The 23149-nt window shown below is 41.7% G+C and overlaps 1 protein-coding gene across 1 annotated transcript in view; it reads right to left on the bottom strand.

The window, feature by feature from the left end:
• Window positions 1–23149, bottom strand: part of LOC147672873 (monofunctional C1-tetrahydrofolate synthase, mitochondrial-like) — a gene marked incomplete at its 3' end in the record, with an annotated part of 195553 nt that overhangs the window by 8276 nt on the left and 164128 nt on the right. Inside the window, exon 6 of the mRNA XM_086947959.1 lies at window positions 8748–8848. Within this exon, the coding sequence (XP_086804085.1) occupies window positions 8748–8848 (101 nt within the window). The remainder of the gene's footprint in view (window positions 1–8747; window positions 8849–23149) is intronic.

The raw sequence follows: 23149 nt of genomic DNA, 5'->3' as shown, positions 1-23149 counted from the left end.
TCAGAACTCCAAAGATCATCGCCTAGTCACACAGAAAGACAAATTATGTCACATTCCAATAAAAAAAAAAACAACCGCACAATAAATATCATTCGATAGGCTGTCTAATGAAACTTTACATCCTACTAATTGTCAAATGTACGCTTGTTGTGCAAGACATACCCCATGGGCATGGTTTGCAGTTAGCATACCGAACAACAACAAAGTGCAAAACATCAAAAAGACTTCCTCTTTGACCACCTACATAATGGGCATTAACTTCAGAACTACATTTCAAGCCTATCTCTGGGAACATTTTCAAGATTAGGCTAATCTTTTAGAAAAATGATTCCATCTATCTACACTGTATCTGAAACTTATTGTAAACATTGAATGTGACAAGTCCGGGGAAGCTCCCTATGGTAAAGTGTGTAAAGAAATGCTTCAAATACCCTTAATGTACTCGAATGTCTCCTTAAGCTGTGAAAAACAAAGCTGTGCATGAAACTGTTTAATTTTCAAGACATTATTTCTCGTTTCAGGCTTTAAACTGAGAATCTCCGCTTTAAGCCCTCAAAGGCATCAATATGTGAAATGACACTGCTAAAGGTGCGTGCAGTGAGTAGGATCTGGCTTGTAGTGCGTCAGTATCCCTTTTGTTGCACTATTTTGACACCAAGCCATGGCATAATGAGTTCATTCGCCCAGAGGACACCACGGGAAATTCAAGTCTTGACCGTGTCAACGAATCCTTGACATGGTGAGATCCTTGTGTTTTAAAGCTTGGTCTTCGGGAGACGAAGTACGGTCCATCTATACCAGCATGACATGTGTCCTAGCTAGTGACAAATCCTGCATAACTTCAAAAGCGACAAAATAGTCTGATAACTGAAGGATACTCGAGACTTGCGACCAATATCAAGGAATAGGACGGAGACATTCTTACTTTCAGTATGGATACAGTCGGTATTAATTTATAGCTTTACAGGGAGCACTCCTATCTAGCGGTCCAGTGAGCCACTTCTATATAACATGTTTAGGTATATTAGATATGAGTGATATAAAATACTATATATAATAGTATTCCACAGTAGCAACCTGCGCATAGCACTGCGTAAGTTACAACGTGGAGTCTATGAGGGCGTACTAGTAGTCCCGGACCTCAGAAGTTACTACCTGGCATCCCAACTGATCACTGTTAATGACTGGGGTTTCACATCCCTTTTCAAACTAGCATATCGGGTAGATCGACACACTATGGTGGTGGTGGCCATCTGACTGCACTATACTGTAAGAAATTTGGGAAATCTCTTCCACCAAACACACAGATAGTGGTGCGAGCCTGGTGAGAGGCCACAAAGCTCTTGTGGTGGGAGTCAAACTGACTGAACAGACTCCACTCTAGGAAAGCGATCCTTTGCAGGAGGTAAGACAGCTACAGGGCTTTCGTAAATGGAACCTCACTGGAATAGACCGCCTCAGGAACATATGGCGAAAGTGAACCATGCTCAAGTTTGAAGATCTACAAGAAGAATACCAATTGGCCAACTTGGAGAGATTTTGTTCTCTCCAGCTAAGACATGCTCTACAGTGCCACATACAGGAAGGAGAAATCCTACCCGAATACTCTCCACTGGAAGACAGATTATTGCTTGAGCCGATGATCGATAAAGCGGTCTCTTTCACTTACCGCAAAATCATGAAGAATTCCCCGGACCCCCTAGTTTCCTTAAGGGAAGCATGGAGAAACGAACTTGGGGGGCCTGGAGGATGAGGACTGGAAGGAGGCCATTCAGAGCCCAAGGAAGATCGCCATAAGAACAAGGTTTAGGTTGGTCCAGCTACGGATCTTGCATAGGTTATATGCCCCCAGAATGCTTCAACGTTGATGGGGTGGATGTGACACACCACTGCATCAGGGGCTGCGGGGAGGTGGGTACCTTCTTTCATATCATTTGGGCATGTCCCAAAATACAACGTTATTGGAATGAAGTAACTCCGATCATGGCGGGGGTGGTGGGGCAGCAGGTTCCTATGGAAGCAACATGGCATCTCCTGGGGGTGATGGGGGAAATAAACTGGCCCTCACACACTAAAGCTTGGCTAATGCTGGCTTCAAGAGTGGCAAAAAGAAACAATGTGAGAATGTGGGGAAGCACTGGTCTCCCTAAGAGAAGGGACTGGGAAAGTGACCTAGATTGGTGCCAACAAGCGGAGAAAACGGTCTATCAGAGTAGAGGGTGCCCCACAAAATGAGAAAAGATATGGACTTTGTGGGAAAAATACAGAAACTAACAATATAAAGAGGGAAGTGTGCAAGTACTAGAGGGACTAAAAGACGAGATGTATTATGTGAAAGTATACAATATGGAGGTTTCCTCCGTTCTAAGTGGCCCGATGTCACTCTATAAAGGTGTACCAGCATCTGTTTAATAAAAATAAGATAAAAAAAAATAACAGTAGTAGTCACACCTGTGTATTAATAGTAGTTAGGTCAGAGTTTCCATACGAAGAGTGTATTTTTTTGTTTTGCTAATAACATTAGCACATTTTGATTGCTGCGTAAATTTAACCTAGGCGATGATTACATGGAGATGGTCGGTCTGCTGTACAGAAGACCCGAGGTACGAGTCCGCACGGGCAAGTTGCTGTCTGCTGCCATTAAAGTCAGGCGTGGCACCAGGCAGGGGTGCCCGTTATCTCCTTTGCTCTTTTCATTGGCGATAGAGCCCCTCGCAGAAATACTGAGAGGCGGAGGTGCAGACTGGGGAATCCCGTTGGCGGATGGAACACACGCAGTCTTGCTATATACGGACGACCTGATACTATACATCAGAGACCTAACCCTCCTACCGCCAGGGTTGTCGGATATCTTCCGAACATTTGAGGCAATGTCGGGTCTTAGAGTGAACTGGGCCAAGTCAGGGGTGTACTCGTTTGGCCCTGACACCCCGGAGCCAGAGATTGGGATCAGTGGTGTGAGGCTAACATGGTACCCCACCACATTTAAATATTTAGGAGTAAACATTTACAGAACCTCGCCAGAAGTACTGGATGGCAACCTGACACGGGCCATCACGTCCATACGATCGCAAATCTCCTTTTGGAAGACTCTCCCACTCAACGTACCAAGGAGAGTAACACTAGTGAAAATGATTGTGCTGCCAAGGCTGCTATATTGCTATGCCAACATCCCGACCTATGTCCCGACCCGTATGTTCAAGGAACTGGAAATCATGGTCAGAGATCTCATTTGGAACACCGGGAGGCCCAGAGTAGCGCTGAGAAAAACTGTATACCCCTGTCAACGCCAGGGGCCTTGCAGTGCCCAACCTAGAGCTCTACTACCTGGCAGCGCAGCTGCAGTGGGTGGTGGCCTGGCTCAGTGGCAGGAATCTGGAAGATACGGCTACTGACACGGATATGATGTCCCCTATACAAATACACACGATGTTCCACCCTCTGACGGAAGTAACACGCCAGACACAGCTACACATTGCGGTAGCCAATAAGTGCTACTCCCAGAGTCTTCTGCTTACAAAGACACTAAAGCTGTATGCCCCGGCACTCCCACTCTTGGGCACTCCCAGGTCCATGGGCATAGTGACAGACACAGTGAGGGAGCAATGGACACGGTTGGGGGTGGACCTATACGCTGATGGCGCCCCAATCCCTTTTGCGACACTCGCTGAGGATATGGGACTGCCAGCCAGACGATTCTTACAATATGCCTCCATTATAAGGGCATATACGCAGAAGTGGGGAAACATCATGGAGGAACAACGTACGCATCAGCTTGTGCAATATTTACACGTCATGGGGGCCCCATTAAATAAAGGCATGAAACACCAGTTTGGGGCGCCCGCAACCTGCTAGTCATGCACACGGCTGACCTACGCGACTTTTCCCCCACTCCGCCACAACCCACCCACCAGCCGCTGAACTGACTGTCCATAGACAGATGCGCTGACCCTGGACGCAAGCAGCCGCCATTCTCAGCTCCCATTACGCTGACGCACTCTCACCTTATCACACACCACACGCTTCCAAGTTGACTCCCTCCTCTCTTATTTCCCCTCCTCCTTTTATTCCTTTTATATTTTCTAATCCTTTTCTCCTACACATGTTATAAATTTCCCTCTCCTTTCTCCCTTGATTTCTTGACTAAATAGCTAGCTTAGGGCCAGAGAGCTGAGACTGTTCCGCTAACACGCTAGCAGGCACGCTGATCAGATGATCAGCCTTAAACACAAGTATCTATAGCACTGCAGTCTCGCTCGAACACTACCGCCATATGATACATGCACATTGGATAATCTGAGCGGGGGGAATGCACAATAGCACCTCCGACAAGGCAACGGACACACTGGGCAAACCGGTTTAGTCCCGAGATAAGGCAGCAACGAGCCTCCTGTCAACCCCAAGGCGCGAGGACGGCATATCAGTCCCACCACCAGGCTCCGCAGCTATCACTGCGCTGCCACGCAAAGCCGCAACATCAGGGTTAGGTCACAAGCAGCAAGACAGGTCGCCCCAATGACTGCTAGATGGAGGTAGTCATTGGGAGTAGAGACCGGGATACCCAACACACCGCAGGACCACCGTGACCAACCGCATGCCAGCACACCCCGCTTTCATAAGGTAGACACGAATGACATCCTGATTCTAATGTTACAATGTACTTAATGAATAGACTCGTGGAGATACCACGCACTGTTATGGCTTGAGTCAATGAATGATGTTATGTTCATGTTTTTGTGAAAACAATAAAACATTCAAACAAAAAAAAATTAGCACAGTTTGACAAATGTTCATAAAACTGTACAAAAAAAAGAAGTTATTCGATCCCAAGCCATTCCTGAAATGTTTTGGGTGATTTGTTAAGCGGGTAAGAGAAAGGAGGGGTGGGGGGGGGGGCAAAACAAGTTAATCCATGCATTTTCCCATAGAAATTTTGGGAAGTAATACAGAACAAGATGGGTGAACAAAATTACATCAAATTACTATAATTCATGCCCCTGTCATGCAACTGCTAACTGCCTCACATTACACCACTCATGAAGTTCTTTGACAGCACTGATAACATCACTGCTACATCTGAAATGACATCATGAGTGACAGCACTGTCCATGGTGTGGGCACTGGTTATAGTTCCGTTATGGCACGACTTCTAGTTACTTGAGACAACTAGCTGGTGAATTTCAATGGTATGTTTTAACTTTTTCACCCAACTATAACGTCCCTTTAACCTTTGTTACTTCAGTCAATATCAGAGTTTTTTTTAATGTAAATAAAGATATTTCAATCCCTAAAAAAAAATATATATATATATATATATATATATATATATATATATATATATATATATATATTAGATTCCAACCGGAAAGTTCGTGCGACGCTTCCACACCGAACCCAGTGCGCAGACACAGATGAATAAATCCACAGCCAGACTTACTTAGGATATTTCTTCGTCCTTTAATGCATATAAAGTGCAGAGGTGCAACACACTGCCAAACAGACGCGTTTCGGGCGTGAACGCCCTTGCTCACTGTCAGTGGGTAAGCGGTACATGATTCATTTAAGTACATTGGTTAATTGCATAAACGCGCCAAAAAATCCTCTACAGTTTCATTGATCAATGTTCAAGCGCGTGTAGTATATACCCAAATGACATTATAAAGTAATCTACCGCTAGCAAAAATACAGAAAAATAACCAGAAGGTGAGGGAGTGCTGGGATGTCCTACTTTCATAAACAGGAAGACATCAAGGGGTGAAGGGAATAAGATTCCAAAACTTAAACTGTTTCAGTGATTTAAAATATGTCAACGCATAGAATTTCATCTTTGCCCACTTGTCAAAAAGAATGACAAATATCATTTCATGCATAACGGCAGCTTATAGTCCCTGACACAACTCATCACCTAGTGTGTAAAATATTCATGAAATGAGATAAGCTGTTATGAATGGCGCCTTTGGTGTGTACGGAACGAAAACAAATCCACTGACATACAGCTTCAGATGGTTATATATTGACCAGGAAATGTCGAACAACATGATTGACAGATTGCCCACGAGATTTAAACCTAGGTGACAAAACGATCAGATTTTATAAAAAGGTGCTCAGATCTTCCCCCATATTCAAACCTCCCGGGATCTTAGTGTTGAGGCGAACTATATATAGGGACTCCATCTGTCTTAATTGTTTTTCATAATCGCCACCTTTCTTGCTGGTTCTTACCGCATCTATTACAAAATAACTCAGATGGGAAAGATTTCGATTATGAAATTGGTCGAAATGGCGAGCTACTGGGTAACTTTTGTCACAGTTCACTATAGCTCTCAGGTGCTGTAGAATACGTTGGTGCACTGGCAATTTCGTGCTACCAACGTACCTCAAATTGCACAAGCACGTGAGAACATATACTGCTAACTCGGTTTTACAATTGTAATGGGCTCTTATGTGGATTGGTTTATCGTCAAATGGCGTCGTGTACGATTTGGTGTTGGTGCCAAATTTGCACGCCCTACACGATATGCAACGGAAGAAACCCTTCCGTGGTGACAACCAATCTGCCTTGTTAGCTGTTTCAGGGGAACTGGACACTAAAGCATTTCTCATGCTATAAGCTCGCCTGTAGGTTACTTCTGGTTTGTTGGGCATTATCTCTTTCAAAATGGGGTCAGTAAGTATAACTGACCACTGTTTCCTGACCAATTTGGAAATTTGGCTGGCCTGTCGGCTAAAGCCGGTAATCAATCTAATAGCATTGCTATTGCCTTCTAGGTTGTCAACTGTAGATATGGCGTTAGTGGGGGCCTGCAGAAGTTTGGATCTATCCAATTTATTAGCATTGTTCATTGCTAATCTAAGGGCACTGGATTTGTAACCCCTAGCTTCCATCCTTTTCATAGCTTCCAATTGGTGGAGGTTCCTTTGCTCTAATGAACTACACGTCCTGTGTATTCTGAGGAACTCCCCATAAGGGATAGATCTAATAGTATGCTAATGTTGGTCTCACTAATATCTGCACTGAAAATAAGGTTGGAATCATTGATGTTAATGGCATTGACAAAACTTTCTGCTTCTTCCTTGCTCCCTCGCCAAATGATGAAAATATCATCAATGTATCGCATGTACTTGATAATATTTTCCTGCCAAATGGTCGAATATTGTGTCTTCAGGACATGCTCCTCCCACCAACCCACGTGGAGCCCCGCGTAGGTCGGAGAGAAGCATGCCCCCCATAGCGACTCCTCTTAACTGCCTGAACATTTTATCGTCAAACAGAAAAACATTATTATTGAGGCATATTTCAACCATGGTTAACAGCATTGCGTTATGTTTGTGTAATTCTACTGGTCTCTTGCCAAGAAAGTAACTTAAAGCCTTCAAACCGTCTTGATGGGATATACTGGTATAAAGGCTGGCAATGTCCATGGTAATCAGTAGAAAATCTGCAGACCATTTACATTGTTCCAAATTTCTCAAAAAGTCTGTGCTGTCTTTAATGTATGCTGGTAAGGTGGTCACAAAGTCTTGCAAATAATGATCAATGTATTTTGACGTATTCTCAAACAAGCTATGGATGGCTGATACTATTGGTCTACCAGGCACTGGTCTTACTCCTTTGTGGACCTATATATATATATATATGTGTTCTAGTTAGGTTTAGGTCAGCTGTTTCATAGGAAAAGAGTTTGTGTTTCTGATAACTTCAGCACCGTTTGCCGAATCTCCACGTAACCTTTCAAAACAGTGCTACTTTTTTACTAATTTATGCATGGAACGTTTCGGGGCAATCCGTCAAGTGGGGCTGAGAAAAAAGGGGGTCCCAAAACACAAGATCCCCACATACACTTCTTTAAGACTGGCTACAGCAAAAAGTGCTGAATGGAATTATACCAAATTTGGCAGAAAGTAAGATATTGGTCCACAGATCGTGCTTTTTGTGATTTGGTGTAAATCCGTCCAGTAGTTTGAGAAATTAAGGTGAAAATTAATTTTATATCTGAATGGTTGGGTCCACGAGTCTCTCGTGTGAGAGTATATTTGAAAATAGAGGGTTCTGAGTGGCACATTAAGCTTTATTTCCCTTGGGCGATCTTGCTCCTGCCGGAAGTGAGCACTCTGATTGGCTGCCAGCAACATGAGACAAAAAAAAATACTGCCAGCCACTACAGGAATCTGTGCCTTAGTCCCTAGTCCGGAACATGTATAAAAATATATGGGGGCAGGGGAGGGAATGCCCCGAACCCCTAGGCGTCATGAAGGGTGATGGGGGGGGGGGAGGGGGGGATTTGGGACTGTAATACTCTGTGCTAGTTTGATAGGTACATCCCACCTGCTTCAGACACGGATACATTTTAGGAGGGAAGACTGTCTTTGGATCTTTGCCCCTCGAACGGAGATAGTATCCAACCCATTCGGTCAGAACACATTCAAAACCCCTTCAAACACTCCACTGCAACCTCATTTGGGTATCAGAGTGTGGGGCAGAGAAGTGATGGGGAGGAACACAAGTAGCAACAAGTCCCAGAGTTAAGACCCTGTTTCTGCACTGGATGTAAAAAGAACTACACAAACATGCATCCATTCCTACAGATGTTTTTTTCCAGTGTTAAGATTTCATTTCTATTTCATAGTGAGCAGTTAGGACAGAAGCTGACCAGAGTCAACAGTGATTTTTGAACAAGTGTGTAAACCCTGAAGACTGATTATTCAGAAAATACAACTGGATTAAATAGATGGAAAGCAGATCTTACCTAGTTTTTCAAGTAAAGAGCTCACTGCCATGGCGGTTGGAGAAATAAAGCCTTCCTGGGGTACTCCATGTACCAATCTCCCCAGGTTCACATCATGTAATCTGTAGGGGCACAGCAGATCATTTTATAAAATGGTTGTGGTTTAAAGATGGGCTTGCATACTGAGTTTGAATAAATGCATGATACAGACAACAGGCTAGAAGTGTCCACAATACGGGGTGAGCTATGTATACTCTATTTGTGATTATCCTAAAACTATTTATTCCAACCAGGAAGCACAGAGCCTCATTGCTGTTAATATGACCACTATGCATGGCACAAGCAGGGTTTTCTGCCAGGTAGGACTTACCGGGGTTAACGGCTATTTCTCCACACAGAATCAGTGAAGAATGTGGCACAACGTGAAGGTGGCTGGCATTGTAAAGAGACTGGTTATATAACAGAAGCATCCTGCCACTGTCTTTGCTGGAGATGCACATGTGTAACAGACTTCAAAGGATTCTATTAAAGGGTAGGTACAGACACACTGGAAGTACACTATGAATGTAGGTCCCGCGCACACGTTTCAGAGTGACAGGTTCTTATGTTAGAACCAAAACAGTTAGGTACAGTTCATCGGAAGAGCGTAATAAAAAGTCGAGATCCAGCGATGTATGAAGAGTGATTTCTAGTTCAGTCTTGATCAGTACATGTGAAAGTAAAACAAGCCAACACGTGTTTCGTCACATCTTGTAAAGGATGTGACTTCAGGGCGGTATACACCTGTTACAACGCATTTGTTACAATGCACTACCGTTACAACGCGACTTTTACAACGCATACCATTACAACGCATTGCGCTGGGGGGCGCTCTGGGATAGGGAATAAGTATAATTTACTATCCAACACCTTCCCTAGGGTCCACGGGGACTGGAGTTAGAATAGTAAATTATACTTACCACTATCCAGCACCTCAAAGCGCTATGCGTTGTAATGGTATGCGTTGTAATGGTCGCGTTGTAACAGTAGGTAGTTGTAATAGTATGCGTTGTAACATGGTACATCCCTTCAGGGCTTGTGGTTGACCAGGATCAAAAACCATGGAAAATGTGATTCCCATTGGGCGGTTCTGCCGATAGGGGAAACCGAAGGACGGTGGCATCCAAAGTAAGCGTCATATCTGGAGCAAATCGTGTGGAGGTTGCAGGTCTCTTGAAATCCGGGTGTTGGATCTTATGAGGGGAAAACGAGTATGGTAAAGTACTCGTACTGGCATGTCCATTGCGGCTGCCCATCCGCAACGCGATCAACACACCACTCGAAAGATCCGACACCACTTGGGTCGCTTACTCTGGACGCACCCGTCCTTAGGCTTTCCCTATCGGCACAACCGCCCAACGGGAATCACATTTTCCACGGTTTTTGATCCTCGTCAACCACACGTCGCAGCCGGTTCTTTATTTCCGCCGGACCTGCGTTCCTTCATCTCAACATAGAGAACTTAAACCCTGAAGAGTCACATCCTTCACACGATGTGACGAAACAAGTGTCGGCTTGTTTTACTTTCACATGTACTGATCAAGACTGAACTATAAATCACTCTTCATGCATCGCTGGATCTCAACTTTTTATTACGCTCTTCCGATGAACTGTACCTAACTGTTTGGTTCTAACATAAGAACCAATCACTCTGAAACGTGTGCACAGGACCTATATTCATATTGTTGGGGTATGGGACTTGTTCCCTTGTCCATACAGGGGCTGTTTTGTCTGGGTTTGTTCCCCTGACCTGTTTGCACCGCTATACTTGTAAATACGAAACTAACCTATAATCACACATGCTAGAGCACCAATTCTTCCTGTCCTCTACTCAAACCCAATCTTTTCTCACTACACTGGAAGTACACCTCCTGGGAATTTTCCCTAAGCTCCCACTCACTAGAATTTTGAATGGATTCCCTGATTCATGGGGACAGGCGGCACAGGAATGTATTTACCAACAGTGAGGTTGGCTGCAGAGTACGATGCAAAGATGACAAACCTGTACTCATTTGAGACTAAAACACTATTACTCGTCTCTGTGGACTGACAAGCAGGTGAAGCAATGTCGCATCTAGGAACAGTGAGCACAGAGTGGGAGCAATACAGGTCTTGGGTACACTATCTATCCCCTTTGGGTGACAGTGACGAGGGAGCTTGGGGCAGGCTGACAAAAAAGTATGAGACCCAGAGAACAGGACCACAAGAAAGTCTTAGCCTCCCAAACATGGCAAATTAACCACTCTGAACACCTTAACCTGCCATTGCCATAAACATGTGTATAAATGAAGTTTATCTTTACATAATAAGGATTTCATATGCCTGGCAACAAAGTATCTATGGGGTGCTTCTGAACTGCAGCGTCACCACCCATGCCCTGAAGATGCCTAGGGCAATGGTGGGTCTGGTTGGAAGTACTATAGCCCCTCCAAAATGTTTCTTTGTCTCCAAGGCATGTCTTGGGGTAAGGGTCAGAATTGCAGTCCTGATGGATTCTGGTGTTGGTCCACCAGTGTTTATATGTATGTATTTATGAATGGATATGGTATTTCTATATTGCAAACCTAGCCAAAAAGCAGCAAGAGTCCTATACATGGTTGCATTAGCACCTTGCCTGCGGTCGGAATTCCGCTCCTGTGCGGCAGATTCCGATCGCGGGCGTGGTCGTGACGGCTCCCGGCCGTCATCAGCACACGAGCACTGTGTGCCATGACGGACGGGAGCCGTCACCAGCATGCAAGGGGTTAAGTCGGTGACTAACTGGGGAAGAAGGGAGGTTGTGGATAGTTAATGCATTGCAATGCAATGTTCCTTAAAGAGGTGAATCTTCAATGTTTTTCCGAACTAGGAGCAGCATTGTGGTGGTCCTGACGGATTCAGGGATTTTGTTCCAGAAACCGGAGTCTGTGGACAGAAAAGGCCTGGGGTCTTAAGTTTTTTAAACACTTCTTGGTCTTATGTTGCTGATGGTGCGCTTGTATAGAAGATAAGCTGGGATGCTAGTAACGATGGCTTTATAAATGATGCAACTGGTTTTGAACATGGTGCAAGCCAGCAAGGGGAGCCAGTGGAGTTCCAACATGATGGGAGTGATGGGACCACATTTCTTTAGGGTCTGGACGAGACAAGCTGTAGTAGTATATAGAATGCTCTTAAGGGATGCCAGTGTATAATTGAGGTGGTCATGGAGTTCGTAGGGCATTACCACTACCCAGCTGCAAGAATAAGAGGTCTTGAACAGCGGTTCTGTAGTTGCTTTCTGGAAGAAATAGTTTGACTTTAATTGGAAGGGGGATCTGGTACAAGGCCGTATTTCTTTTGATTGTGCTCCCTGGTGTCATGCCCAAAGATAACAGGAGCAGGCATGGACAATTAGAGGCCGTTCTAGCCCTCCCAAATTCAGAGTGGCCTAAGACTGTGTGGAAGGCTAGCTATGCCATGCTCTGTCAACATGTGGGGCTGAGAGCACTGTCCAACCTTCGGCATCACACTCCAATTCAGCAACATCTGAGTGAAAGTCTAACATTCAGTTCAGGCACAACTTGAAGACCACATTGTTGGCTCTGCTAGAACGAGGTACGTTTGGGAGATGCAATCAGTTGCCAAATACATAATTTCTGGATCTTTAATGGAATTTTAACAAGTCAAAGCCTGGTTTATTTTTTAATCATACACATGGATGTCAGATTATTTGATCATACTGATGTAAGGGTCCGATTTGAGCACCATATGATCCTCTATGTTTTGCATTTGTGTTCAAATCTACATAGCAGGTCTATGTATTTTACTTAGCAGCATAACATTTAAACAGTAATGTTTTATAACAGAGCAGGAACAGTACACAACAACATAGAATCGAGTGTCACAACAACAATTTCTAAGTATGTTATGCAAAAGAATGATAGATCTATACATAAATACAAAAAAGTACTAAAATCTATGCATGTTCGCATCTAATGCAGGAAGAAATGGGCAGGTAGCATTTGGGAGCTGTGTGAGATTACGTTAGGTTATATAAGTTTGCAAAGCGCGCGGTTACCCAAGGGTGTCCTGGCTCTGAGCAGTGTCTACCTGAAAGCATCCATCCCTGCAACAGAACTAAGGCTGAGCAGGAAACAACCATGTCTTCAAACCTTTCCTGAATGATAGGAATTCCATAGCAGACCTTAGATAAAACGGAAGGTCATTCCAGGCCGTGGTGGCTCTGAGGACAAAGCTCTTACCGCCCCAGTTTGCCTTTTTGGCCCTCTGAACGGCCTCTCTCTTTGCGTCCATTGAGCACAATGTTCTTCCGGGGACATACCATTGGATGCGTTTTGTTAGATCTTCGGGGCCAGTCTCCCTTAAGGCCTTGAAAACCATGCAGAGAGCCTTGAATTGGGCTTGTTTAATTGGGAATCAGTGAAGGTGGCGTAGTCCCTTTCTGACAGACACAAATCACGGGGTGCCTGTAAGCAGCCTGGCTGCCACATTCTGTACCATCTGTAATCTGTTAAGATGTTTATTATTGATAGTCATATACAAGCTGTTACAATAATCCAGGTGGGACAGAATGAGGGCTGAGACAACTGTTCTGAAGGGTACACAGTCAAAATATCGAGTTGGAAATATCAACCTACCATAATATCGAGTCTGAAATATCGAAGGAGCATAATATCGAAGTGAAGAATATCGTAGGACAGCATATCGACCCTAAGGTAAGTAATATCGAAGTTAGTAATATCGATAGCATATATATCGATGTTACTAATTTCGATGACACTAATATCGATATTTGTATTATTTTATAGTTTTTTATTATGTATGTGTTATATGTTTAACTTAAGTATTTAAAATAATTACTATTATATATGTATTAATTTTATATAATAATAAATTAATTTATAAGAAAATTGTAGGTTTTAGTACCGGAGCGGGTTGTGGGTTTATAGGGGAATAGGGTGGGAAGTAATTTAATTATGGTAAATTGAATATTAATTAGTAGGATTTATTAATAAATTAAAATTAATTGGTAATTATTTGAAAATAATTGGAAAATAATTTTAATTAATTTATTAATTGATATATATGTTCTGTAGCGGGTTGTGGGTTTATAGGGGAATAGGGTGGGAAGTAATTTAATTATGGTATGTTGATTAATAATTAATGGATTTATTAATTAATTATAATTAATTGCTAATTATTATTAATTGGAAAAAAAATTAAATTGATTAATTGATATATATGTTCTGTAGCGGGATGTGGGTTTATAGGGGAATAGGGTGGGAAGTAATTTAATTATGGTATGTTGATTAATAATTAATGGATTTATTAATTAATTATAATTAATTGCTAATTATTATTAATTGGAAAAAAAAATAAATTGATTAATTGATATATATGTTCTGTAGCGGGATGTGGGTTTATAGGGGAATAGGGTGGGAAGTAATTTAATTATTGTTAATTATTTAATAATTAGTAGGAATTATAAAATAAATTTAAATATTTGGTAATTAATTTTAATTATTTGCTAATTATTTTTCATTAATTCATAAATGGATAAATGTGTTATGTTGTGGGTAGTGTTTTTATAGGGAAATATGGTGGGAAGTAATGTAAATTTAATTAATTAATAATGTTTTAAAACTAATTGTATAGTTAATAATATAATTGTTAATTAATTATTAATTGGTAATTAATTATTATTAAATGGTATTTTAAATTTATTTTAGGTTAAATATATTTTGCTAAGCATGTATTTTATAATTATGTATGGGTATTGTATATGGTTTATATTTATTTCATAGTTTATTTTTTTATAATTACAAAAATCGTTTATTTATAAGTATGTTATTTTAACCCTTATACTATCCAACACTTTCCCTACTGTTGCACTCTCTGGAGTTGGAATAGTATTTTTTACCCCTACGCTATCCAACGCTTTCCCTACTGTTGCACTCTCTGGAGTGGGAATAGTAATTTTTACCCCTACGCTATCCAATGCTTTCCCTACTGTTGCACTCTCTGGAGTGGGAATAGTAATTTTTACTCCTACGCTATCCAACGCTTTCCCTACTGTTGCACTCTCTGGAATGGGAATAGTAATTTTTACCCCTACGCTATACAACGCTTTCCCTACTGTTGCACTCTCTGGAGTGGGAATAGTCATTTTTACCCGTACGCTATCCAACGCTTTCACTACTGTTGCACTCTCTGGAGTGGGAATAGTAATTTTTACCCCTACGCTATCCAACACTTTCCCTACTGTTGCACTCTCTGGAGTGGGAATAGTAATTTTTACCCCTACGCTATCCAACGTTTTCCCTACTGTTGCACTTTCTGGAGTGGGAATAGTAATTTTTACCCCTACGCTATCCAACGCTTTCCCTACTGTTGCACTCTCTGGAGTGGGAATAGTAATCTTTACTCCTACGCTATCCAACGCTTTCCCTACTGTTGCACTCTCTGGAGTGGGAATAGTAATTTTACCCCTACGCTATCAAACGCTTTTCCCTACTGTTGCACTCTCTGGAGTGGGAATAGTAATTTTACCCCTACGCTATCAAACGCTTTTCCCTACTGTTGCACTCTCTGGAGTGGGAATAGTAATTTTTACTCCTACGCTATCCAACGCTTTCCCTACTGTTGCACTCTCTGGAGTGGGAATAGTAATTTTACCCCTACGCTATCAAACGCTTTTCCCTACTGTTGCACTCTCTGGAGTGGGAATAGTAATTTTACCCCTACGCTATCAAACGCTTTTCCCTACTGTTGCACTCTCTGGAGTGGGAATAGTAATTTTACCCTTACGCTATCCAACGTTTTATATAATTAATTGTAAAAAAATTAAATGTTTATTTTGTTTTTTATATTAGTTACATTTTATTTATGTTATTGTTTTAGGTTTGTAAATGTATTAGTAATTTAGAATATATTTTATTAATTCATAAATTAGTAAAATAATTATTAATACTTATTGTTCAGTACATATATATTATATATTTACTGTATATATTTAATTAATGTATTATTAATATATATGTATTATTTATTAATTTTAAACATTATTAGAAACTTTTAAATATGTAGATTTTATTTATTAGTGTTATATACTTAATTTTACATTTATATATTAAAAGAAAAAAAAAATCGATATTTTAACATCGATATTTTTTACATCTATATTATTTTTTCGATATTTTTGTACTTACCATGTTGTAGATAGGATGTCGATATTCTTGCCCTCGATATTGTTGACTCGATATTCCTGTAGGTCGATATTTATGAGGTCGAAATTCTGTCAGTGATCCGTTCTGAAGGTTTCATCCGTAAGGAGGAGTTTCATTTTCTTCAGTGTTCTCAGAATAAAACAGCTGGTAGACACCATGCCACTAACCTGATCCCCAAATGTGAGGGTGTTGTCCACAATCACTCCCAATTATATAACCTTACATACAGGTAGTGGTGGGGGCCCATTTCACTGGGCCAACATGCTGGAGACCAGAGGTTGGGACTGTTCCTTAAAATAATCACCTCTGTCTTGCCTGCATTCAACTTCAGGCAATTGGCAGACATCCAGCTGGTTATTGCTACCATACAGTCGTGGCAGCTTGGGGCCTTTTCCGCTTCTTTGCCTCTCTGCAGAGATAACACGATTTGAGTGTCATCAGCATAAGAGGTCAACAATAGCCCAAAAGATCTTATAAAGGCAGCCAGTGGTCTCACATAAATATTAAAGAGCATTGGGCTAAGTGAGGAGCCTTGTGGAACCCCACAGGGGAGGGAGAAGGGTTTAGATCCATCTCCACCAAGATATACTGTTTGTACTCTGTCAGCCAAGAAAGATTTCAGTAGGTCCCAGGAGACACCCTGGACCCCATTCTTTGATAGACGATCCATCAAAACATCATGATGGACAGTATCGAAGGCAGCCGACAGATCCAGCATGATCAGAATGGCTGAATCTCCCTGGTCCACCGCCTCGCGCTCCTCCTCCGTAGCTTTAATCAAAGCTGACTCCGTACTATGACCCGTACAGAACCCATATTGAGAAGGGTCCAAAATGTTATTCTCCAAGAACAAGCTTAATTGTGTGTTCATGGCCTTCTCCAAAATTTATGCAGGTAAGGCGAGGCGGGAGATGGGTATATAGTTATTGGTCACTGCAATCTAATTTTTTTATTTTTTATAAGTGGCAGGATTGAAGCCGTTTTCCAAGCAATGGGGTATTGCCATGCCCCCATTATCTGGTTAAGTAAGGAAGTTATGGTGTTAGAGATAACGATCAACAAGATTTTCATTACCACAGCCAGACAAAGGTCTTTAGGGGAGCCGGATCTGCAACCCATCAATAGATTATTATCCTCCTTATTCCTCAATGGGGTGAAATTGAGCGAGGGGGGCGGTTGGTTTCAACAGACCTGAGTGCCCAATCACTAGCCTCATCCTGTTTATTGCAAAAAGAGGAGAAAATGACTTCAACTTTGTTTAGAAAAAAAGAAGCTAGGGAGTCATAGAATTCTGGGCTACTATGAGTAGGGGGTTTGGGGGGAGTTGTGAGATTAGTCACTGTTCTAAAAATGTCCTTCACCGAGGATTTTGCTCCGGTGATCTGTTGGGAGAAATAGGCTTTTTTTTGCTTCCTGAAGTAATTTTTTATAGGCTATAAGACTATTTTTATAGGCTTTTTTATTAGTCTACTGTACCCCTTTCTCCAAAGACGCTCCAGCCTCTTGCACTCGGATTTAAGGTCCTGTAAGTTCTGAGAGAACCACGGGGCGGAGGGAAGTCCAAGTCTAGGAGAGCACCATTTGAAAGGTGCCAGTCTGTAGCAGGCGGTGTCAGTCCAACCCTCAAAAGCTGTTGTGGCTTTCTCTAGGTTAGTGGGAAGATTAGGAACCGAGTCTATCAAAGCTTTATCAAAGTTGGCACCATTGATATTTTTCCAGGCTTGTGTGGCTATCTTCTCCCTGGATATGAAACACAACAAGGGCACCCAATCGAGTCAGCACAGGACCTCGGGGAACATATGAGTGGAAGCAACAGTGGTCCTATGCAAGGAGGGAATGTACTCAAGGGATAAATATAGACACAATGGAAACTATATTGTATATTGACTTGCCCAGCCGGGCAGAGGTCTAATATTTAATTTTTAACACAATTTTTAGAAAAATACCTTCAACAATTTCTTGGAGATGGGCACAAGCCTGTACCTGAACGTTTACAAATTGTCATGGCTAGCAGAGTGGATAGAGAGTAGAAAGAGGTTTTTAGGCAAAAGCTATTATATTCTGTGCATATGGCAATAACAGAATTCACATTCACACCATTACTAGAGTTATAGTGATTAATACACAACACAGTATATGGTGTAGTAATTGTCGACGGCGTTTCGATCCCATTAGAGGGTTACAGGGATCATCATCAGGACTGAATAAAGCCTAATTATTCCTAGCCATGATAGCTGCGATGGGTAAGACGCACGCAGTTGATGCCGGCCGGTACAGGGTAAGGAATGGTGGATCGCAGTCGTGACGGAGCAGAGTGTTCTATATCAATCGGGCAATTTTCAACAGTGGGAAATAATGTTCGGGCAATATTCCAACAATGGGACGGGGAACAATCTCCCCGTTTCAGAGTAGATGCGCCAGCGATGGGCTTGGTCGTGTCAGTGGAAGCCTTCACGTAGGAATGCCGGGAAGCATCTGATGATCCCTGTAACCCTCTCATGAAAAGATGAGTTAATTTACATAACCATTAATGTTACGCACTACTATACAAGATGTCCCATATATATACACACATACACACTTCACCATTCTGCTTGAATGGTGTTCTAACCCAGTTTCACTTGAAACGTCTGTGGAATCAGCAACATTAAAGGTTTTGACCACATATTGCACTGTATCATCCAAGCATCCATATTATATTTATTGACATGTGACTGTACCAATGAAGTTTCATCTTGAACAAAACTTGAAACCACAACTTTAGAATTCCTGTTATCATACAGCTAATGTTTGAATGAAGAACCAGCAGAAAGTTGTGAACTTGACGCTACAAAAACCAAAAACAAGTTCATCATCAACCTAACCAAATTATCTTTGCTCACACAATAATTATTCTTGGCCTCGTTACAAAATACTAATGTAACTCTTATTCCACCATCCCTTCTTGTGCAACAGCCCGCACTGCCTGAAACTTTAATAACTTGGACCGGTTTCGTAAATTTGGAGTTGCCTTTATGAACTAAACCAGGTTTGGATATCAGCATTCAATCTCCTTTTCCAACATTTGTAGGTTTTGTTCTGTTCACTTTGTCCACATACATTTTATAACAAATCCGTTTAGAACACAGATAAATCCTGACCTTCTACAATATCTCATCAAACCCAGTTTTCAATCTGGCAGGCTTGCAAATTTCAGGAGTTCCAAAGGTACGACGTTCTCTCCCTCTCATTAAATAATGCAGAGAAACTACCATAGTCGAATGTGGAGTATTGCAATAGCTCCATAACATTTCTTTTAAAATTCTTGAACATTCTTATTATTGAATCCCTTCTTTAAAAATGTATTGCCCTTTAAACCCAACCACTGGACTTAGGACTATATAATGGTACATTTTCTGCTGGAATTCCACACAATTTTAGAAAATGTAACATTTTAAAAGAACTACATTGTACTCCAATGTCAGACATCAAACTCTAGGCATTCCATTAATTTGGAAAATCTTATCCAGAAAATTGATCATCTCTTCTGTGGTGGGATAACCTACAAAAATAGGATAGATCCACTTACAATAAATAGATTAAAAAGCCTCTTACTTTTCCCCAGTATATTATATGGACAGGAAAAATCAAAGGGAACTTTGTCCCTCGGTTTACTTGGTATTTCTGACATATTAGAGGGCTCACAGGTCACTTTCCAATGTTTATCCGAATTTACACAAACTGCACATGCATCAACTAATCTCTCTACAGCAGAATCCATTCTAGGCCACCCATAATGTGTGTCTGAAAAGGTTTTTTGTGTCGGTAACAGTAGGATGACCTTGAAGAGCTAAACTGGTTAACCTATGTTGGAGACCAAGAGGAGCTACAAACAAATCATGCCTCAACAATATTCAATTTTCAACACTTAAATCACTCAACACTTGCACACAACTTTGCAAATCAGGTTTCTAATTCCCCAGGAGTGGCCACCCATTCTCAAGATACTTTTTAACAAGCAAAAATTATTGTCCTCTTCACTCGTTTACAACCATTCCATCTCAGAAATAGTAACACCATAGTTATCAACTGGATAAACAGCTGCAATACACTTGTTGGTCCAACACCTTATCACTATCCCAACCTGTTTTTGGCAATCTAAAGAAACAATCAGCATTTAAATCTATGCAGATCTTTGTGACTGGGGGGGAATACATTGTTCAGCATTCTGTCCATCATTTGTTTTTTTTACATTTGTCGCCGTAAGTGGGAAGGGTATTCCCAGACGTGGGGCTCGTGCTCAATGAGGCACTGGATTCAAGCTAGCCTGGCTGACGAGGGGTAATGCCTCGAAACCGGTTCCAGGATGCTCATTTCCGGTCTAGGGAGGGCCTGGCTTGGCAGCTCGGGCTGGACTGTTTCCATGAGGAACAGGGTCAAGACTGATTTGCATATGGCTGGGTCCAAACTGGGGTGGCATAGTGAGCAATAGAAAGAAGGGTTAAAACCAGAGGGTTGTGACTGAGGGTGAATGCTTGCATTTTTTACCATTCCATCCATCATGTGTTGCTTTTGCAATGGTATTGGGGAGGGACACTCTGAAGAGCACTGGGTGGCACTGACAACTTACAAACTCTTCTATGGCTAAGTACCCTGCTGTGTGGAATTACAACACTCAAAGGATGCCATGGGTGGGACCATATTGGAATTTCTAAAATCGGCATCATGACTAGCAGCTCCAAGTGTTCTTTTACTGACCTTCAGATGAACCGTGACATACACATGCATCCGTTTTTCCAGATTTCTGCAACGTAGGCATGCTTACACCCATACAAAGGAAGCATGGCAAATTTACAGATTTTATGGTTTAAATCTTTTATTGAATTTACATCAACATGTAACTAGACCAACCGCTCTATGCAGTCAGTGAAGTATAGATAGTAATAAACAGTAGCAATAGAGATATAAGAATGATATGAGCGGAACAGGTCAAAGGTAAAAATATAAAAATAAATTAAACTTATACTTCCCTCCCTAATTTACAGATTTTAAACCTCAAGAGTCATTTTTGATGGGGATATGGGTATCGAGAAAATATTGAAACTTTATAGCATCCTGGTACATCACATTCCTGAAACTTACGATAATCTCAGAAGAGCGTGGGAGTGAAATTTCGGAATGCTCTTTGAGGAATGATAGCAAGCTAAACGAAGAGCCACGCAGAACGCACTAAACAATACAGGCGGAAACAGTTAAAAGATCTACACCTAAAATCTCACAAGAGATCAATTATGGAGATTTGGGAAAATCGACTTCTAACTCCCTAGGGGTCACTTGCATACTACGCTGCTGTGCCAAAAGATTAGGTCCTTCTGGGATAAATTGAAGCATATGCTGCAAAACATAGCAATGTCAGATCAAGAAAATAGCATGTTACAACGCATGCTATTACATAGCAGTCCATTACAATTCAGTCCATTACAACACTGTTGTTACGACTGCATTGTTAGAACGCAATACCTTTATAACGCAAGTCATTAGATCGCCTTGCTCTAGATGGCGCTCCAACCTTAGGAATAGTATAATATACTATTCCAACTCCAGCCAGCGCAACAGTAGGGAAGGTGTTGGAAAAGTAAATTATACTATTCCTTAGGTTGGAGTGCCATCTAGAGCAAGTCGATCTAATGACTTGCGATGTGAAGGCATCGCGTTGGAACGAGATTGTTGTAACAACCGCGTTGTAAAGGTTGTTTGCCGCAGATCAAGGATGATATGTAACAGGTACTTCTGCATTTACCCCTAAATTGTGACACCAACAGATATAAATTGGCCTTTGTACACTTAGGTTTGGTAACTGTGAAACATAATAGGACCCTGGTTTGGAGTAGTGCAGAATGGCCGACTTTTGAGAGTTTTGGAGCAATGGAGTTTTGTAAGACAGAGGTTCCAATTTATAAATCATAAGAATGCCCGCTGATGCATATTACATTATGCGTCGAATGGATGAACTACTGGAGATGAGCAAGCCAACAAATTAGCAGGGAGAACAGAGTCAAGCGTCTGGTGCGGCTCTAAGAACCCGTGCACGAGCGAACCACGGAAAACATCTGCTATCTAAATCCTACAATATCACGTAATATAGAAGGTCTCGTCAAAATTCAAACAAAGTGCCTTTCTTTATCATGAGGAAACTTCAACACTGAAAAGCCACATTACAGCACTGTTCTGAGAAGTACTTAATAAAAGTGATAGTTTTTAAACATTAACTGGCTCAGATTTTAACAGAGCAACATCACTGTCTATTAAATCAAAGTTTGTACAACTGCTATTCTGAACTCACATATTTGAAAGTCCTTTCATACACAATAGCGAAGAAAAAGGAGTCTTGCTTTAATCAAATATGTGCCTAAGAGCACACAATTTAAGCGGGGAAGCTGCAATTTATCCAGGTTTTCTGGTTTCACAGTGAACAAATTAGCCACCAAATAGGTATCCATATACTTTCCTTTTTTATGTTAATGCTTTGTTTTTACCTTCACACTATATAAAAACTGCAGAAAATGCACAAAGCAACCCAATGTACTATAGAAGTTGACATGAAAACCAGTTACATTACACATAGTAATCAATTTTATAGCCATGGGGAGATGAAGTGATTTGCCTAAAATGGCAGGATGTTGAGCAGACGCTGAAGGTCGAACCTGGTCGGCAGCGATTGTCGCATCCTGGGTAGCGGGAGGATAGCAGGCACAAGACATAACAAGCATTTACAATGCAATGGTTTTGGCTTTAAGTTAGAGCTATTGGCATAGCAAATTGCATTTTTTTCATTTTTTGTTTTTAAAACATATATAAATGGTATTGTCATTTACAAAGGCAATAGGGGAGCATTGGAGAGTAGTAGAGAGTATTAGCGGGCACAGAGCCACACACAAACACACACACACACACACACACACAGCCACACAGATACTGGCTGACCACATATGGCATACGGGGCAGAGCGGTGCAACGAAACACACACCGGGCGGTGATACTGAGCGCATACAGGGGCGCCCCGGGCAGCACTGCTAAGCACAAACAACCAGAGCAATATAGAGGGCAAGGCACAAATGGGACACAGATGGAGAAAGAAAGCAGTGACAAAGTGTTTGAACAAACACGGGGCAATGCTTGACGAGCACAATCTCTGGC

This window comes from Lissotriton vulgaris, unplaced genomic scaffold (genome assembly GCF_964263255.1).
Source record: "Lissotriton vulgaris unplaced genomic scaffold, aLisVul1.2 SCAFFOLD_1361, whole genome shotgun sequence".
Classification (NCBI taxonomy): domain Eukaryota; kingdom Metazoa; phylum Chordata; class Amphibia; order Caudata; family Salamandridae; genus Lissotriton; species Lissotriton vulgaris.
Note: the sequence above shows the minus strand (reverse complement) of the source record. Positions and strands in the feature narration are given on the sequence as shown.